At 23.8% G+C, this 21,356-nt stretch overlaps 1 protein-coding gene across 8 annotated transcripts; it reads left to right on the top strand.

Moving 5' to 3' along the window:
* The first annotated feature begins 658 nt into the window (after window positions 1-658).
* On the top strand, window positions 659-20,936 carry LOC122504940 (PDZ and LIM domain protein 3). 8 transcript variants are annotated; one of them, XM_043616298.1, is made up of 10 exons: window positions 676-1,122; window positions 3,324-3,553; window positions 4,561-4,723; window positions 13,419-13,574; window positions 14,103-14,153; window positions 15,343-15,431; window positions 17,456-17,603; window positions 18,074-18,112; window positions 18,677-18,744; window positions 20,450-20,936. In XM_043616298.1, exons 1-9 carry the CDS (start codon window positions 1,009-1,011, stop codon window positions 18,737-18,739), a joined length of 1,053 nt encoding a protein of 350 aa, XP_043472233.1. In that variant the 5' UTR covers window positions 676-1,008; the 3' UTR covers window positions 18,740-18,744; window positions 20,450-20,936. The 8 variants fall into 8 exon arrangements, with proteins under 8 accessions (XP_043472240.1, XP_043472237.1, XP_043472234.1 ...); XM_043616297.1 differs by lacking the exon at window positions 18,677-18,744 and having other exon boundaries at window positions 678-1,122; XM_043616304.1 differs by lacking the exon at window positions 18,677-18,744 and having other exon boundaries at window positions 682-1,122; window positions 3,324-3,373.
* Window positions 20,937-21,356: the final 420 nt, after the last annotated feature.

The following is a 21,356-nucleotide window of genomic DNA, read 5'->3' as shown; positions in this document are numbered from 1 at the left end:
ATATTAAAATTAATATTAAAATATTTTTTATTCCTTTCTTAAAAAAACGAAATAAAATTTTTTCTTTATATATAGAAATAAAAATATCTCAAGGGCGAAAAAAAAGAATTTGTTTTTAAAAACACTGAACTTACTTTTTACAGTGAAGAAATAACGAAAAAAGCGAAAAAAACTTACTTTTTCTATAAATTAAAAAAATTTGTATGATAAATTATTTTAAAAATCAATTAATTAATTTAATTTACTATTAATTATTTTAATATTTTTTATTAAAAAAAAATTTTACAGAAAAGGAAGTAAAATTTTTTCTTTATATATAGAAATAAAATATTTTGAGGGGGGGAGGGGGGAATAAAAGATTTTGATTTTAAAAAAATATTTTTTGTTGCTTTTCCAGAAAGGAAAATTTTTTTCTTCATATAAAATATTTTGAGGGGGAGAAAAAAAAAGATTTGTTTTTTTAAAAACAGTGAAGAAAGAAGTATTTTTTTTTCGCGTAAATAAAAAAAAACGAAAATCGACACCTATAAGAGGACATAAATTGATATATGAACGTAGAGAGAAATTAAAAAAGAAGAAAAAAAAAGAAACGAGTGCAGGTCGTAGCCAGAGAACAATACAACGAATGCCAATTGGAAATGAGGCCAGAATGGCACTAACAGAGTCGAGTCAGTTGGGCAACGAGCTTGCGGCTAAAGCCTGTCAAAGTCAAAGCTCCCTGAACAGTGGTCGTTTCAATTTCGTCCGATTACAGTCACGGTTTTTTCCATCGCGAGAATTATTCCCTTTTTTTATATACACACTCTCGTCAGGTGTCTTCGAAACTAAATTTTTTTAAATTCGATATTTTTTTTTTATTTAACAATTTTCTTAACTTTATTTTTACCTTATCTTTTCTTTTCTAAAAGAAATTTTTTTTTTCTAGAAATTTTATTTTTATTTATTTTTTAAAATTTTTATCCTTCTTTTTGTAAATTGAAAACGAATAGTAGAGAATTTAGTTAGATTATGACGAAAAGACAAACGTTGGTCGTTAAGTTGCGAAGACCAAGTCGATGTCGACCGTGGGGTATCAGCATCGCCGGGGGTGCTGATTTAGGCACGCCGATCATCGTCACCCGAGTGAGTTCAAATTATCATTTTTTCTCCAAATGCCTTTCAATTTTATATTTTTTTTTTTAATTTTTTTTTTTTTTTATATTTTCAATTTTTTTTAATTTCTAAATTTTTATTTTAATATTAAAAAATTAAAACTATGAAAAAATGGGGGACTAACTCTGTTGGGGATCGAAACCCGGGACCCCCATAAACCCCAGGACCTATCAATTGCCGGTTGATTTTCTAATTGTTATTATTCCACTGAAAAAAAAATTAATGGTTTATCTATTATTCGTAAAATATTTATTTGAGCTAAATAAATATCAGACTTCGCACTCGATAATTAATTTTAGAAAAGTGGCTTTTAAACTAAAAAAAACGTAGTAAAAAAGTAGCTATCGAAAAATTAAACTTGACGACAAAAAAAACCCGTTTTAGACACTTCAAAAAACTGACAAAAATTCCATTCTATTTTCTATATTTTTTATTTTCCCGACTTTTTCCTAATTTCCGTCAAAAATTCTTGCGAACGATTTTATTAGAATTTTTTTAAATAATTAAATTTCCAAGAAAAAATGTATTACTTTTAAAAATAATTGAATTCTTGTGATAAATATTGTTATTTATGAAAATAATTGAATTTTAATTAAATTTTTTTTCAAATAATTTAATTTTAATTAAATTTTTTTTAAAATAATTTAATTCTTTTCGATTTTAATACAATTCTTCACAAGAATTCAATTATTTACGCAATAAATAATAATTTTCAAGAATTCAATTATTAAAGATAAATAACAAAATTATTTTCCCAAAAATTCAATTATTTTGAGGCATTTTAATAAAATTCTTTACAAAATTGTATTTAAAATAATTGTTTTTTTTCGAATAATTTTATTAAAATATTTGAAAATAATTGAATTTCTGTGTGAAAAATTTTAATATTTTTGTAAATAATTGAATTCTTCCAAAGAATTAAAGAAAAACATTTTTTTAAATAATTGATAATTTCAAGGAATTGAAATTAAATTTTTAAAAAAAATTATATATTTTGATCAATTCCAGTAAAATTATTTTATAAAAATAATTGAAATCCTGCGATGAATTTTATCGTTTATGAAAATAATTGAATAGTTGCAAAAAAATTTTATTACAATTTTCAAAAATAATTGAATTTCTGTGAAAAATTTTGTTTTTTTAAAAAATAATTGAATTATTGGGAAAAATTTTATTAAAATGTCTAAAAAGAATTGAATTTCTATGTAAAAAGTTTTGTTATTTTTGAAAATAATTGAATTCTTGCGAACGATTTTATTAGAATTTTTTTAAATAATTGAATTTCCAAAAAAAATTTATTATTTTTAAAAATAATTGAATTCTTGTGATAAATATTGTTATTTATGAAAATAATTGAATTTTCGAATAGAAATTAAATTTTTTTTAAATTTTCAATTATTCTCTAAAATTTTAACAAGAAATTCATTTTTAAATAAATTTTTAATAGAAAATTCTACGAAAATTCAATTATTTAAATACAAACATAAATAAATTATTATATTGAATAATTGAAAGTTTCTTAAAATTCAATTCTCATAAAGAATTTTATTAACAAATTTTTATATAATTGAATTTTTAGAAAGAATTTTAATTATTTATGAAAATAATTGAATCCCTTTAAAAAAATTTCCATTAATTATGAAAATAATTAAATTGTTTAGGAGAAATTTATAAAAAAAATTTGAAAATAATTGAATTTCCGTAAAATTTTTATTATTAATGAAAATAATTGAATTCCTAGAAACAAAATTTTATTCTTTATGTAATTAATTTAATTTTGGATGAATTTTATAAATTTTTTTAAATAATTGAATTCTTTTGCGGAATTTTATGAAAATACTAGATATTGAAAATAATTGAATTTGGAATATTTCCTGAAAATAATTGAATTTCGAATATTTTTTTGCAAATAATTGAATTTCGAATATTTTTTTGAAAATAATTGAATTTCGAATATTTTTTCAAAATAATTGAATTTCGAATATTTCCTGAAAATAATTGAATTTCGAATATTTTTTTGCAAATAATTGAATTTCGAATATTTTTTGAAAATAATTGAATCGTTTTAAAAAAAACTATTTGGATATCAGATTTAAAAAAAAAATTACAGTTAAAGAAAATATTAATAAAAAATTGAATGAATTTAATTATTTAATATTGTTTTGTTGCAGTCGGAGAACGAAGACCTCCAGAAGGGTGACGTGATCAAAAAAATTGACGAGTACGACGTTCGGGACTTGAGACACATTGACGCCCAGAATCTGCTAAAAAATTCAGAGTCTGTAAGACTTGTCATCGAAAGGTCTGATTCACTGAGAGAAATCACATCTCATTATCATTCATCGCAATCATCGATATTCAAATCAATCATTGACGACAATGTGGCTGCGGATTTAAATTTGTTAGAATATTCTCTTCTTCTTCTTCTTCTTCTTCTTCTTCTTCTTCTTTCTTTATTGCTCTTCTATATTTATTCTTTTTTTCAAATACTTTTTTCTGTCGCTTTTGCAAAATCTCTTATTCTCAGTTTTTAATTCAATTTTTCAAATTTTATAATTTCTAAAATATTATAGTCAAATTTGTATCAATTTTTATTTTCATTGTGTTTATTTTTCTATCAATATTTAGTTTCATTGTTTTTATTTTTGTACCAATTTCTATTTTTATTGTTTTTATTTTTGTATCAATTTTTATTTTTATTGTTTTTATTTTTGTATCAATTTCTATTTTTTGATTCAATAGATTAGTTTCATTATTTCATTGTATATACAGTTTCATAATTATTTTTATTCATTTCATTTCTTTTAGGGTCCCGATCAAAGAATAATAATTTTTAAATGCTCAAAATTCTCAAAAATGTGTCCATTATTGTCCTAGGGCAATAAAGTACCCATTATTACCCTTGGGGCATAAATAGTAGTTTATTGACCGCTCACAGGTCAATAAAGTACCCATTATTATCCTAGGTCAATAATGGCCCCTTTATTGACCAGCTTTCAATATTTTTGACAAAGATTTTAAAATAAAAATCCATTCTTTGATCCAGACCTTCAACTCTTCTTGCACTTTTCATCAATTTTAAATGCTTTAAAGCCCTTTTTCGCAATGCTTGGCTTCAAATAATCGAGAGAGGCAAATTTTTTTCACAAAAATTAAAAAAAAAGCTTCAAAAAAAAAACTTCTCATCTTCAAAAAATGAGAAGGTCTTAAGTATTAGAATACCAAAAAAAAAAAAAAAAATTGATTGTCTCGATGCCTTGGCAATACTGACTCTTTGCAGATTCTTCGCGTATCTCAAAAAAATTAATATGCATTTCTGCGTAAATAAATATCATACATTTTGATAATGTGAATTTTTTTCGATTTCTTTTTTCGTTTTTTTGGAAACGAAAAAAAACACACGTACAGACAAAAATTGGCGGCCGAACCGAAAATTCTACCAAAAAGTCCAATTCCACCGGCAACGCCAGTTGAGGATGATTTCTCAATTCGATCAAGTCCGGATCATCATTATCATCTTGCCAAGGAACATTTAGACGAAATTCGGGAGGAGAGAATTTACCTTTCACAGGTAATTAATCACATTTTCTTTTTTTCAAATCAAATCCAAAAATATAAAAAAAATAAATAATAATAATAATAAATATCAAATCAAATCAAATCAAAAAATTTGAAAAAATTCAGAAATTCTTTTATATTTTCTACTTTTTTGTTTTCTTTTTCTAATGACAAAAATTGACAAGTTGCATTAATAGAAACATAAAAATAATAATATTAATAGTTATTATAATAACAATAATAAAAATTTTTAAATTAAAAAAAAATAATAATAATAAAAATGTTTAAATTAAAAAAATAATAATAATAACAATAAATATATTTTGCATTCAATTATATTCGAAGGCTTCTTTGCCTGTTAATTTCTAAATAAATAATTAAAAATAAATAATAATAATTGAAAAATAAATTTTTTAAAATGTTTCGAGAAAAATTTAAAAAATAATAATAATAATAATAATAATAATAATAATAATAATAATAATAATAATGACAATAATAATAAATAATATATGTAATGTACATCAGTTTAGGGTCGCGAAAGTGAATTTTGCAAATATATTTTTCTTGGCAAGCTGCGATGCCGGAAAAACCACGTGGAGGCAGTCTGCAAGCTATAAATATCACTTTTGCATCGAAATCACCACCTCAATTCGATACTGCTCGATTCTTTGACTAGCAAAACACAAAATGCACTTTGTCTTCCAATTTCTCAAAATCAATATCTGGACCAAGCATCACTTTCATTTTCCCCACAATTCTTATTGTCATTTTATTTTTATTATCATTTTTTTACTAGCAAATAGTTACGCTCTCGAAATGAAAATTTAAAAAATTCATACTTATTAAGTACAAAATTAACTATTATTGTTTAAATATTTACAAAAAAATTTATTATAATTCTTGGCAAGAATTCAATTATTTTCATAAAATAATAACATTCTTCGGAAGAATACAATTATTTTTATAAAAATTATAGTTAACATTTTTTTTGCAAAAAATCAATTATTTTCAATAAAAATTTCCCACGAAATAATTCAATTATTTTTTCAAAAATTTTAATAAATCCTTCGAAACAAATTCAATTATTATTTTTAAATAGTAAAATCTTTGGAAAAATTCAATTATTTTCATTAAAATTTCACGAAACAATACAATTTTTTTGTTAATTCGTTACAAAATCTTTGCAAAAATTCAATTATCTTCTAAAAAATGTTTAAAAAAATCCTTGTAAAAAATTTAATTATTTTTTTAAATAGTAAACTCTGTGCAAAAAATAAATTATTTTCAATAATATTTCACGTAAGAATTAAATTTTTTTCTTAATTTGTTATGAAATTTTCCAGAAGAATTCAATTATTTTTAGAAATAGTAAAATTCTTAGCAAAAATTCAATTATTTTTAATACAAATTTTAATAAAATTTTCACGAAAGAATTCAATTATTTTATTAAATTTCTATAAAACTTTTCAAAGCAATTCAATTACTTTTCGATTAAATAGTAAAAGTCTTTGTACAAAATTCAATTATTTTTAATAAAATATTTTAATAAAACACGAAAAAATTCAATTATTTTTTGAAAATTTTAATAAATCCTTCGAAGCATTTCAATTACTTTTTTAAATAATAGTAAAATGTTTGCAAAAATTCAATTATTTTCAAAAAAATTTCACGAAAGAATATAATTATTTTTATAAATAGTTAGATTCTTTGCAAAAATTCAATTATTTTCAATACAATTTCAATAAAATTTTGCAAAAGAATTCAATTATATTTTCTAAAATTCTAATAAATTCTTCGAAACAATTCAATTATTTTTTAAAATAGTATAAGAATTGCAAAAATTTGATTATTTTCAAAAAAATTTCACGAAAGAATTCAATTATTTTTTTAAATAGTAAAATCTTTGCAAAAATTCAATTATTTTCACTACAATTTCACACAAAAGTATTCAATTATTTTTTACAATAATTTAATTAATGAAACCTGCTAAAAAATTCAATTTTTTTTTAAATAGTAAAATTTTTGCAAAAATTCAATTATTTTTTTAAATAGTAAAATAATTTTAAAAAATTCAATTATTTTATTTTATTTTATTTCAATAAAATTTCATAAAATAATTCATTTTTTTTCTTAATTGTTTATAAAATTTTTCAGAAAAATTCAATTTTTTTTCTTAACTCTCTATAAAATTTTTTTAAACAATTCAATTATTTTCATGAATAGTAAAATTCTTTGCAAAAATTCAATTATTTTTAATACAATTTGAATAAAATTTCACGAAAAAATTCAATTATTTTCTAAAATTTTAATAAATCCTTCGAAAAAATTCAATAATTTTCAAAAATTTTCATAAAATTCTTCGCAAGAATTTAATTATTTTCATAAATAATAAAATTCTTCGAAGGAATTTAAATTTAATTCTCCAATTGTTTCGTTAAATTCTTTGCAAGAATTAAATTTGAAATCCTTAGAAAACTGTGTACTTATTATTATTCCTATTATTTTTTATTATTTTTAATATTCTTTCTCTTTTAATTTCAATTCTTGAATAAAATTTAAAAAAAAAGAAAAATAATATTATAATGAAAAAAGGATTAATTTTTATGAATGAATCAAAAAGTTAGAATTAACCGACAAAATAAATTTGAAACAAAGGTTTTTTTTTAAATTAATTAAAAATAAATAAATGAAAAAAAAATTTCCTTTCCCTTTCTTAACTTCTATTTTGGCAGAAAAAGTAATTTTCCATATGAAATTACGACAATTTTCCCGAGAGTTGACTTATGAATCATACATAAAAAGATTGACTATATGTATATTATGTATTTGAGTTCTCGTTTTTAGTTAGCAATACATCTCTCGCAGCTCAGAGAAAATAAACACAGAAATAAATTTTTGGGGTAAAAATTTTCCCAGATGGGAAATTCAAAGGCATTTCAATGACCTTGTTAGTTGGGAAATCGAGTTTCGCTTTTCATCCAGAAACATCTTACGTGAGAGTTTAGTTGGTGGTGATGATGACGATGATGACGATGACGTTTGCCAAAATAAATAGTAGCCTTGACTTGTTTCAATTTTTTTTCATCTTTTTTTCTCTCTCTCTCTCTCTCTCTCTTCTTCAAAAACACAAATTCTAATTTGTCATATAGACGCATTAAAAATTACGTGTGAAAATGTTTTCTGTTTTTTCTATATTATTCAAGCTCATTTATCTTTTTGTTTCTTAAATTTTCCTTTCCTCTTTCTTCGCAATTAATTTTCTTTCACTCTTTTACATTTTTTTCTTTTTTTGCAAATTCTATCTTTAATTTTTTTAATATCAATTTTTTCCACAATTTTTCTTTCATAATTTTTGCCAAATTTTTTTTTAATAACTATTTGTCATCAAATAAATATTTCAATAATTTTTTTATAGGAATTTCTTATCAAATAATAATTATCTACTTGAATCAAATAAATTTTTTTAACAACAATTTGTTATCAAATAAATATTTAGATACTTGAGTCAAATAAATTTTTTTAGTAACAATTTGTTATCAAATAAAAATTTACTTGAATCAGATAAATTTTTTTAATAACAATTCGTTAAAAAATAAATATTTACTTGAATCTAATAATTTTTTTTAATATCAGTTTGTTTTCGAATAATTATTTACTTGAATCAAATAATTTTTTTTAATAACAATTTGTTAATAAATAAATATTTTCTTGAATCAAATAAATTTTTTTAATAACAGTCTATTATTAAATAAATATTTACTTGCATCAAATACATTTTTTTCAGTGTCTTATATAGTGGAGGTTAATAAATAAAAAAGGGAAAAAAATAATAATGAAAAAAAGAAAAAAAATATTAAATATAAAAAAAAATAATAAAAATAAAATAGGAAAAAATAATAAATAAGATAATAATAAAAAAGACGGAAAAAGAACGTTATTTTAAAAAAATTCTTTTTTTAATCTTGGCGGGAATTGAAAGTCAACTTTTTGAAAAAGTAAATATAAAATCGTGTTGAGATGGGGATTATAATATACGTAGGTGTAAGATATCCTTGCTTTACGAGATTCAAGTCTACTCGAAATTTAAGCCGTGAGCCAGAGTTAGTTCCGCCCGCGCGCCTAACCAGTGCGTTACTCAAAAAAAAAAAAAATATTTTTTGCATTCTTTTTTTTGCCCGAAAATCCTCCGACCCTAGTTTTTTGAATTCCGAAAAAGCGGTTTTTTTTATTTTCCACTTGGAAAATGCCTCTTTACACTTATCGTTTCCCCGTGGAACGACCGACAACGAGAGAGGAGGAAGCTGCCGTCTACTGGGTAGGCATTAATTAATAAATAAATTAGTAAATAGAAATAAATTTAAAGATTTTTTTTTTCGTAACAAATTATTAATTACAATTATAAATTAATCTATAAATTTTTATCAATTATTAATAACAAATGATTAATTTCGGATATAAATTAATTTATAAATTTATTATTAATAACAATTTATTTATAACAATCATACAGTAATTTATAAAAGTTTATTTTAAATTTTTATAACACTATAAAAAAAATTTATAAAATTAATTTATAATTTAATTAACAATTTTATTATAAATTTATTGTTTATCAAATTATTTCATGAATTCTTCTAAAGTTTTTAACTTAATTCATTTAGTAATAAATTATATGAAATACAACCTTTTTTATCTATAAAACTCAAAAAAATTAAAAATTAATTAAAAAAAAAAAAAAATTAATTAAAAAAAAAAAAAAAAAATTAAATTAAAAATTAGTTTTAATTAATTATTAATTACAAATTATTTATAACAATTATACATTAATTTATAAAACTTTATTAATAAACTTTTATAACAGAAAAAAAAATTTATAAAATTAATTTATAGTTAATTTAAATAATAATTTTATTATAAATTTATTATTTATTAAATTATTTCACAAATTCTTATAAAGTTTTTAACTCAATTCATTTATAAATAAATTATATCAAATCCAACCGTTTTTGTCCATAAAGATTAAATTAATTAAATAGATTTTAATTTTTTAACAAAATATAAAATAATTAAATTTTTTTTTCATTTTATTAAAATATTTACTCAATATTTTACTATAATAATATTTTATTATCAAATCAAAAAAAAATTATCTGGCTTTAAATAAAAAATTTTTAAACTCAACGGAAATATTTATCTCGAGAAAATTCTAGAAATAAACATTTTTTTATATAAAAGAGATTTATGAAGAATTTAAAAAAACATGTCAATAAATTTTAGAAGAAAAAGATTTTTTTCCTTTTTTTTACGCGTAGAAATTAGTATTTTTTTTTTCTGAACCTAATTTTCTTCATCACCAGGTGAATCGGAATTTGTCGGGAAAAAAATTCTTCACTTTTGTTTAGAAAAAAAAAAAAAAAATAGAAAAAAAATTATGAAATAGTTACAAAAATAAATTCAATTCTCAAATTTTTGTTTCGCAATAATTCAACTCTGACGTGAACGACTGGTGCCAAAAATTACTAAACGTTATTGGAGTAAACAAATAGATTTACTCTTCTCCTCATCGGTCATTAAACCAAAGAAATTGTTTCATTGAAACTATAATTAAATCAAATTTTCGGAAAAAAATAAATATAATTTATAAACATATTATTTACAATTTATTAACACTTTAATAAATTAAAAAACATTTTATTTAAGTTAAAAAAATTGTTAGTTTAAAAAGTTTTATTAAAAAAAATAAAAAAATACATTTTTGCGGAAAAAACATTTTATTTTTTTTATTTGGGTTAAAAATGGACAATTTTACTCTCTAGGATTAAAAAATATTGTTTTACTCCTCAGGAGTTGACAAACGATCATTTTAGTCCCTAGAGTTAATAAAGGCTATTTTACTTCCTAGAGTTAAAAAAGACTACTTTACTACCTAGAGTTTAAAAAGGCTGTTTTACTCCCTAGAGTTAAAAATAGGCCATTTTACTCCCTAGGTTAAAAAAAGCTATTTTACTCCCTACAATTTTAAAAGTTATATTTTTCTAAGCATATTTCTGACATTTATTATTATTATTAATATCATCGTTGTTATTATTATCATTGTTATTATTAATATTATTATTATTATAAATAATTTGAATTCGAAATGAATCAGAATTGAAAAATCCCATTCCCTTGAAGAATGTAAGTTTCGCAAAATAAAAAATAATATAAATAAATGATAAAAGTACCACTACTTCAGAAATTAATAATTCGAATAAAACGTTTTCATCACAATGATTCAAATTTTGCGAAAAATCAGCTGATAAATCATTCCGCATGATAATGTTTTGCCAAAATTTCACGAGAATTATTACAATTGAGCCAAGTCTTATGCAGAAATAAATGTTGTATATTTTTTTTGCGCGCCACTTTGCGGTTTAAGATTTTGCAAAAAAATCAACAATTTTTTATTTAAAAAAAGAATTATTAAAAACAAAAATCATAGTTGAAAAATGATTTGAAAACATCGCCTAAGAGGGGGTGGAATTTAGGTTGGAACCTGACCTTCGAAACTTGACCTACAGGAAAGGTTTTATTTTAAAATGAAACCGCAGCAATGGTGACGAGTGACATATATATATATATATTAAAAAAGAGGAGCGCGGATGTTGGGAGAATTTTAGCAAATTGAATGAAAAATAAAAAAATATGGAAAAATAAAAATTTAAAAGATGGTAAAACTTTGATCGTAAAGTGCGCGTTATTTTTGCCCACACCGAAAGCCGAAAGCCTTCAACAAAATCTATTTCGAGTCTCAAGACGCTTGCAGCTTCTGATGCCCAATCCTCTTGTCACAAAATAATGTACACCTGACCTATTTTATTGATATTAAATTACTTTTCCAAAAAGAAAAATATTTTTACCCGAAAGTATTTTTTAATAACCATAATTTGCCTCTGCGTAAAAATTTGGTTCGTATTCATCAAGAGAATTGAGAATTAAATCAACATTTTAGTTTTAATGCGACGTGCAAAGTCGCGCCTTCTTGTCGTAGATTTAATAATAGACTTTAGCCCTGCCCTTCAAAATTTTCAAGCTACTTGTTCAATTTTGCGAGGCGTATTTGCAAATTTAATTATTTTTCTTAATCCTATTGGATATAAACAGAAAAATATTTATTCACGACAAATTAAATATTAATAAATATATATTATTGAAGCTGGTAAATAATTTTAACTAATTTTTTCAAAATGAATTTATTTAATCGCGAATATAAACAAATGCTTTAGCGGACAAAAGCCGGAAGCACTTTACGTAGATGGAAATCTAAAAAGGATCGTTAACGACCAAGTGTTGCCTCTCAATCTTGATGCTTGACAAGCTCTCTGGCTAAAAATGTCATTTTAGCGGCTTTTAAAGCTCTCGAGAAATGTTTATTGCGATTTTAATGCCTCATAATGGTTAGAATAATGGTAAATAGTAAAAATATAATAATAACAATCGTAATAATAAAAAAAGGTAATAAAAAAGAAATAAAATATATAAGCCTCGGATCTAAGGGGCAAATACAAAAAGAAGAATTCAGGGCTCGAACCAGTGAAAGTATTTAAAAATACGGACTTTACAGACCAAAAATGAAAAATTACGGACCATTCACGGACCAATTACTGACAAAAATATAATTAGTCCGAGTCAATTATTATCTAAAATTTTATCAGAAATTAATTTTTAAATTCTGCAATGAGTTTTATTATTTGTGTACAATTTTATTAAATTTTTTTAAAAATTAAATTCTTTTGGAAAATTTTATTAAAATTGATATTGAAAAGCATTGAATTGAGGAAAATTTTTGAAAATAATTGAATTTTGGTTCCGTGCGGCAAAGTTTTGCGAAAGATTGCTTCATTTTTTGTGCATTGGCAGAGGACAATTCTTTTTTATTGCAGTAGCAATTTTTAAAAAAATTTTCAATTCCGTAGCAATGTGCCAATTTTACGCGAACTTGCAAGTTTAGTGGAGCATAATCTAAAATGCGAGAGATTTTCTTTTGAGCGTCTCAAGAGAATGTTTCGTCATATTTGAATCGTGTTTGCGCGCAATTGAAAACTTTATATTATTACATAACTCACACTCGAAAATTACTTATTCTCTGCCAAAACATAATTCAATTCGATAAAGCACATCAAACATTTTGGCTTCTCTAGTATCAAATTAAAAAAAAAATTTTCCATTAAAGTAAATCAATTTTAAACTGAATTGCAATAGAAAAAAAACATTTGCGAATAGCACCCATAACGTAACGTCTATAATGGAGTATTTATTTCGGTATATACGCGATGCGCGTAGGCGTAAAGAAGTTATTAAATTGAGACCGCCTGCATTGATTAATTGGCAATCTCTCGATTTAAATTTAACCCCATTTTTTTCAATACATTTCAACACTGACAGGGTAATTGACACCTGTTTTGGCATGCCTCAATAATATTCAATCTTTGGTCATCAACCTCTCTTGTCAAAATAATCTAAACTATTTCGTCTCGGTATTTGATGAAAAAATTTACATCTATATCTATATGAAAAAAACGTTTTCTATTAGCTGTTTATTTATTTTTTAGAAATAGTTCTAATAGAATGAGCTCAGAATTTCACCTTAAAAAACCCTTGCAATATGCTCCAGTTTCCATTTTTTCACTAAACAATAATTTTTTTAAAAAAATTTTGTTTTTCAGCCTTACCGAACGACACCCCTCGTATTGCCGGGTGCAAAAATTAAGAAGGATGCACCCCTTGGTGAATGCTATCTTCGTCATCATCCGAATCCGATGATAAGAGCAGCACCCCATCATTATGAGATTGCACATCCCGAAGTTGCTATGAAACAAAAAGTACGTAAATTTAAATATCATATCTCGCCAGTAGTCAGTGAACAAATTATAACATTATAAATTATTGTAAATCTGTTATTTTGTTAAAAAAGGGATCGAAATATTTACAGTTTCAAAAGATTATTTAATTTACAGTTACGAGTTTTTGAAAATTAAAAAAAAAAATTAGAAAAGATTCAGAATGATAAAAAAAACATTATTTCAAAATGACAAAAAAGTTACTTTCGACAAATAAAAAATACAAAACGGAATTTAAAGACATAAAACAATTCTATTTCAATTTCGTTCCAATTATTAATTACAAAAATGAAACCAATTTTTGAAACTGTAAATATTTTTCTCCCTCTTTTTGTTTCTTGATGAAAAATACAAAAAGCGAAATTGTAAATTAATAAAATATTTTTCCTTCGACAAATTGTATTATATTTACAACAAATCTATTTTGATTTTAACAAATCTACTTCGATTTTATTTAAATAAAAAAAATTTAACTTTATTTTATAATGAAATAAAAACGAATCTCATCAGGTGGCTGAGTCGGTTCTACAGCGTGTCTTGGGGCCCGATGAATTACCTAAGGTTTGCAAAAGAAAAAGAAAACAATTTTTTACGTGCTTTTTGCATTTATTTTCCGAAAAGCTTTTCGCGGTTTTTTATTTCTCCACCAGAGATTTCAGAGCAAATCTGGTACTCTCATTAATTCAACAATAATTTTCTAAACAAATTTTTTCTCATTTCACTTTTCTCTCGAGTCGAAAGTGTTGACTAATAACGTAACTGACGCTGAATATCTTCTAAACCGAGATTAAAAATTCGTAGCGACTTTTAAAACCATCGAGGCTACATCAACTCGGTAGAAAGAGATAAGTAGTTTCTATCGTCCCCTCTTCTTTTCTTGTCTACTAGTTTGTAAACAGAAGAAGGGTGCTAGCACCCCGAGACTTCAGGGAATACCGCCTGAGCGGTTAGAATGGCGCCAAAACAAACTTCGCTTATGCGCAGGCGTTTTTAGACAAGAAAAGAAGAGGGGACGATAGAACACTACCTATCTCTTTCTACACAGTTGACGTATTTTTGCCCAACTAATTTAATAATACCACATGAAGTCATGAATGCAAAATCTTCAAAGTGCATTCGTACACCTAACCCCACTTCTATTAATATCGAAAAAGAATTAAATAACTTTCATTTTTTTCTAAAGAAATTTTCTAGAATTATTCATGGGATATTAATTAACCTTTACTATTCACTAAACAGGCAAACAACTATTTGTCCCTATTCAAGCTTTATGGCCCTGCTCGTTGACATGCAGTGACACATCAATATCATCGAAATTCATCGTGAGCCATTATAATCAATAATTTACATCATTACTAATTTTTTTTTACCTAATAGATCGCTAAAAGAAATATCGATAAAAACAGGACGAAGCTGATGTGCACCAGCCGCCGAGTGAATTTTTTTCGAATACTTAAAAAAATAATACGTAATAATACGAAAATAATATTTATATAATTAGTGATGATGATAGTAATTTTGTGTTTAAAAAAAAACTTTTGTGCTGACTGCCTTTTTTAATAAACTGACGCTGCAAAAAACTTTAATAAGAATTAAAAAAAATTTAATTATTTTGTTAATTTCCTTGCCATTCATTAAATTAGTTTCACTTTCTCGAGAGTCAATTTTTTTAGTTTAAAAAAAGAAAATTCTAATACATATTTTTAAATTTTCTAACAATTCCCGTTTTTACTTTGATTTTGTTCGACAGGTTGTGCATAAGCAATTCAATACACCAATCGGACTCTACTCTGAACAAAATATCGCGGACACTATTAAATGTCAGGCATCTGCCATTCCGTAAGTAATCGAATTTAAAAAAAAGGGACAAATCAGAATGTAAAATAGCTTTTAACCCTCTAAAAACTGAAAAAAAAAATATTTTTAAAAACAGAAAATTAATGTGCTGCTGCTTTTAAGTAAACGTACAATTAATATTCACATTCAATAACAAACTTGCTTTCGCTTTCTGTTAATGCAAATTAAATTTCTATAACTAGACAGACGGGAAAAAAATATTCGGTTAAACGAGAAAACTAATTTTAATAAAAAAGAATCGCGGCAAAAAAATCTCTTTTACTCTCGTATGCTACTTATTTGCGGTGTGAACGAATCCTTAATATTCCGAACATTAATATGACGAAAAAAAGAACACAGAAAGAAAAAAAAAGAAAGTGAAAAGGCTAAAAAGAGCAAGTAAATAAGGAGTGAATCCACCCCCTGTTATTTACTGGCTGTTTCTTTATTTTTTGCAGCATTTTCATAGATTTTTCGTTCGTGAAACAAAAACAACAAATTCAGGAGAAAGCGAGAATAATGAAAGAACAGGCCATGGCAGCCACTTCAAAGAACGTGTGGCCTCAATTTAATAAACCTAATTAATTTCTCTATTAAAAAAAACCCGCAAAAATATTTTCGATTACGTTTTCTTGCCAAAAAAACTATTTTATTCGTTTTTTGTTATAAAAAAATATAATAATAAAAGCAAAAAAAAATCTTTTTCGAAAAATTATCCACGAGAAAATTTAATATATATTTAAATTTTTATTTTAGAATTTGCATGCAATATCTTACACGCTTTACACGTGATAACTTTATAATAAAAAAAATTAATTGGTCAATAAAGTAGAATCTACTAACGATTAGAATTAATATTTACTTTCTACAATTTTACTCTCTCTACTCTGTTATATAATTGCTTGCTGTAGATTTCTAAAAACCCGTTTTAATAATTGACGTTTATATTATAGAAGTGAATAAATAAGAAAAACTAAAATCTTTAAATAAATTTTTTTACATCAATATAAAATCTATTTCAAAATATTTTTCTACTATTTTTATTCGAAATAAAAACGGAAACCGGTTGTAAAAATTATTCATCATAAAATATATTTATAATAAAAGAAATGACAATAAATAATAAAAGAAAATATAAATCAAACTTTTTCCTTTTATCAAATTTTCAAGATGGAAAAAACGTTTTTAAACTTTTAAAAAAATTTCTTTATCAAGAAATGCATAAAAGAAAAAATCAGTTTATTTACTTATTTAAACTAAATTAATTAGAAAGTTTAATATTCAGATTGAATAAGCTCAGAATTTCACCTTAAAAAACCTTATAGTTTGCTTCAGTGTCCCTTGAACGAAGAATTTTTTTTATCTGGAAAAGAAATATTTTCAACCTTTAATAAATATTCTGTTGTATGGGAAAAAAATATTTTCTGCTTTTAAAAATTGTTCTATTTAGGAAAATAGTATTTTTTTTAACTTCTACAAATTTTTTACTGTGTAGAAAAAAAATTCTTTCTGCTTTTAAAAATTGTTCTGTGTAAGAAGAAAATTTTTGTTTAACTTTTACAAAATTCTTTTCTGTGGGAAAAAAATATTTTTTGCTTCTAAAAATTATTCTATGTAGGAAACAAATATTTTTAACTTTTATAAATTCTTTTCTGCGGGGAAAAATACTTTCTGCTTTTAAAAATTTTTTTATGTAGGGGAAAAATATTTTTAACCTTTACAAATTGTATAGTGGTGCTGAATAAATAATTTGAATTTTAAAAGAAATATTCACTTTAAATAATTGAACGTCTTTCGGAAAATGGGAAGTAATAAAATTGCACGATCTGAAAGCTAATTAAAAGAAAAAAACAAAGAAAATTAATAATACTTAGAAAAAATACGAGTTTATAGTAGATTGTAGATGTGCTAAATTTTTGATAATACAATTAATAAAAGAAAGATTAATATTAATATAAATTGGCTGCTGCTAATTAACTCGCGAAATGAGACGATTAAGAATTCGTGTCCGAACAATTATTATGTAGCATGAGGAAACCGGTGAAGTACGACCCGAGTAAGAGCGAAGCATACAAGGCTCTTCAGGACGAAGCATTTGGGGATTACCCGCATCAGGAAATCAGACAGCCAGCACGTACCGGAGTTTTTGCACCGCAAAAAGCGAATCATTACGGGGTATATAAAATTCTTTAAATTCTCTATGTTTAATTACTTAGAAAAAGAAAAAAAACCGAGTTTAGCAATAAATTTAATCTTATTCAATAAATATAAATTAATCGTAAACAGCAATTTCTATACAAAAATCCCGTTTCTATTTTATTTATTTTTTCTTCACATTTTAATTATTCAAATTTTACTCATTAAAAATTCAAGTTAATTAATTATTCAAATTTAACTCATTAAAAATTCAAATTAATTTTTCAAATTTTACTCACTAAGAATTTAAACTAATTAATTATTCAAATTTTACTTATTAAAAATTTAAATTTTACTCAATTAAGATTCAAATTTTACTCATTAAAAATTCAAATTTAATTTATTCCTACTTCTAGTTATGGTTTTTAGAAATACTTTTTTAGCAAAAATTTTAAAATAGAAATAGAAAAATAAAAACAAAAAATTGTTTACAATTACATTATTTTCAGGCACCACAACCTCCGCCAAGGAGTCCTGCCTCCTCATTTGTAAGTAAAATTTTTAAATATTTTCAACCCCTTATTTTTTTTATTAAAAAAATTAATATTTATTTATTAATATTTTTTAATTATTGTTTATTACAAAAATTTTCCTTTTAAAACCTGCCTGAAAAAAAATTTGATTCAAGTAACTGATTACTTTGCTATTGTTAATTAAATATTTACTTAAATCAAATAACTTTTATCTGAGTCAATTAAATGGTATTTAGACCAATAATTTCAGTATTTGAAACAAATATTATTTAATTGACTGAAATAAAAATTATTTGATTTAAGTAAATGTTTAATTGATAACAGTCAAGTAATCAGTTATTTGAATCAAATATTTTTTATTAGTGCATTTAGTAATAAAAAATAATTAATATTATTAATATTTTATTTCTTTTTAATATTGAATTGTGTAGTAATTAATTATAGTAGAGAATTAATTTATTTATTTTATACAAAAACAAAGCTAGAAAGAAAAAAATTTTATTTATTGTAAATAAATTAATTAACTTTTTGAAAAATAAATTTCTTTCTCTGAAACAATTTTTTGATGCAATTTTTAAGGGTGGGAACTTTAGACGCCCCTTCCCTCTTCCTTTCGTTAAGGATCGTGTCAATGACTACTGAATTTTGTACGTGAAATTTGTGTACTTGATTTAAAAAATATATTTATATTTTTCGCTTATTCGCTAATTTTGAAAAACTTGGCTTCGCGGCAAAAAATTTGCTCACCACTAAAAAAATAGAAAAGAAGAAAAAATGTATTTTAAAAAAACTGTTTCTTTGTTTCTTAAACTACGTTAAACTAACGGAAAATGTTGACTATAATATTAATAATAATAATGAACGTTAACCAAAAATAATAATAATAATACACGTAACCTAAAACAATAACGAATAATCGTAATAAAAAAAAATAATAATAATCATATGATAAAAGTAACAAAAAATAATAATAATGCGAATGTTTTCTAGAATTATTTATTACCTTTTTCGAGTAGTTCTTCCAAGTTCGCGTCGCTTCCTCTAACTAAACCAGTTGGTAAAAGACTGCAACTTTCGTTTCCATCCGACGTGGTACATTTTCTCTTTTCCCCTGTTTTCTTTGTTTAATTATATTTAATTATAATTTAAAATAAATTTTGCTTTTCCTGGAATCTTTTTGACCGTGTTTTTGACACACGCGACCTGACACTTATTTATCGTCATGAACTAAACAACATAAAACGTCTACACAGTAAAAAAAAATTGCACATAATGCGCCATCTACAATGAAATTTAGCCAGGGTTGAATAGTTACGAATATAATTGTTGACTGGCAACTGTTGCATTTTAAAGCTGTGTACACAATGTGTTTCACTTCTAAGTTTCCTTGATAATTGTTAATTCTTCTATTTCAGAATATTTAACAATTCTAAATTTCGAATTCAAAGAGAGTTGAGACTAAATAAAGATTCAAACAAATAATTCTATCTGCATGGATCTAAATTCTTCGAAGTTTGTATGAAACTAGGTTAAACATTATAAATTTGTAGTTGTCAATTTCATTTAGTAAATAAGAGTAAAAAAAATTAAATTAAAGTAAATAAAAGTAAAAAAAAATAAATAAAAGTAAATGAAAGAAAAAAAGTAAATAAAAGTAAATGAAAGTAAATAAAAGTTACAAGTTGCAACTTAATGTATATGAACTCGACTTTAGTCTCAAAAAATAAAGCAAATCTAATATGCCCCACCCTGACTTGGAACAGCAAATTGTAAGATTTCAAGTTTCCAACCTCTGCTCGCTCGGGGAATACCCCATTTGAATTCTTTTCGTTTTGTTTTAAGGCCAGATCACAATAGTTCGCGAATCTATTAAAACTTTTATTGTAAAAGCCCCATTACAAGGTACATTCTTCAATGGGAAACAAATATTAATAATACTAATATAAATAAAATTTATATATTTATAATAATCAGTAATAATCAAAATTTACAGAATTAAAAATTTGTTTTATTATTTAATATTTTAATTCATTCATTTTTTGAAAATACATACCTAACTTTGTTAAAAAATTGTTTAAGTTTAAGTACACAACTTCCCAGCAAAAAACCACAAATATTTAAAATTTAAGGGGCTTTCACAATCGATGCAATTTTTCCACTGTGAAACTCTACGTAAAAATTGCATCGATTTTGACATCCACTTAAAAATCCCTAAGGCTATATTCACAATAGACCATTTTTATGTTCTTAGTTTCAACATAAAGACATAAAAAGAGACTATTGCGAACATAACCTAAAAAATTAAAATAAAATTTTCACTAAAAACATCAAATTTCTCTTGTATTTTTTTAGATTGACGACGATGAAAAAATTCATCAAAGCAACAGCTTCAAGAGAATCATGTACAGTGTGATGGGCCATTCTGATTTTTGAAAGACGAAAAAAGCAAAAACCAAATCTGAACTGAATTGAAAAAACAAAGAAATAATATTTATATTTTGTTACGTGAAACAATATTTAATGGTGAAAATATCCCCACTCCGAAAAATTCTTATATTTACAAGAAAACTTGAAGAATCAATAAAGGCCAAAATTTTGTAAAAGAAAAGAATTGGCCACCAGAGACATTTTTCAAGTTGTAAAGAAAATTTTTTTTATTTTAATTCTATTATTGTTGTTATTTCTCACATATATATCTATATTATTTACATATATATATATTTATGGTTTAAAACGAATTTACTTTAAGTCATTTTTAATTTAAGTCATATCTCTATTTTATGCAAAGCCCAATTATTTTTCCTCCACTGACGTAGAGAATAAAATAATAATATTTTAAGACGAGTGTATTTTTATTTCCCCTGGTAAAAATTTTAAATATAAAAAAACGCCAAAATAGAATGAGAGGGAGAAGGATAAGAATATATCTTTTGTTCTTTTCTAGAAGAGGACGAAATATTTCTATCCTTTTCTCTCTCGTGTAAATTAATTTCTGAATTTAGTTCCTTATTGCGAGAAGTTACTTTTTGTTTTAGCGGTTGATGGAACTGCTTTTTGCTATAGTAAGGTAAGTTTAATGCATGCGAGACACATTTTTTTCGAGGATCTTTGGGAGATCGCATACAAAGGACAGAAAAATTAATATTTTTATGAATAAAATATTTTTTAAATACACTAAAATATGTATAATAATATAGAAAAACTTTCATTTTAAGAAATAAATATTCCTTTAGAAAAAAAATCCCATCAAAAAGCTGCA

The sequence above is a fragment of the Leptopilina heterotoma genome, unplaced genomic scaffold (assembly GCF_015476425.1).
Source record: "Leptopilina heterotoma isolate Lh14 unplaced genomic scaffold, ASM1547642v1 Lhet_325, whole genome shotgun sequence".
Classification (NCBI taxonomy): Eukaryota; Metazoa; Arthropoda; class Insecta; order Hymenoptera; family Figitidae; genus Leptopilina; species Leptopilina heterotoma.
Note: the sequence above shows the minus strand (reverse complement) of the source record. Positions and strands in the feature narration are given on the sequence as shown.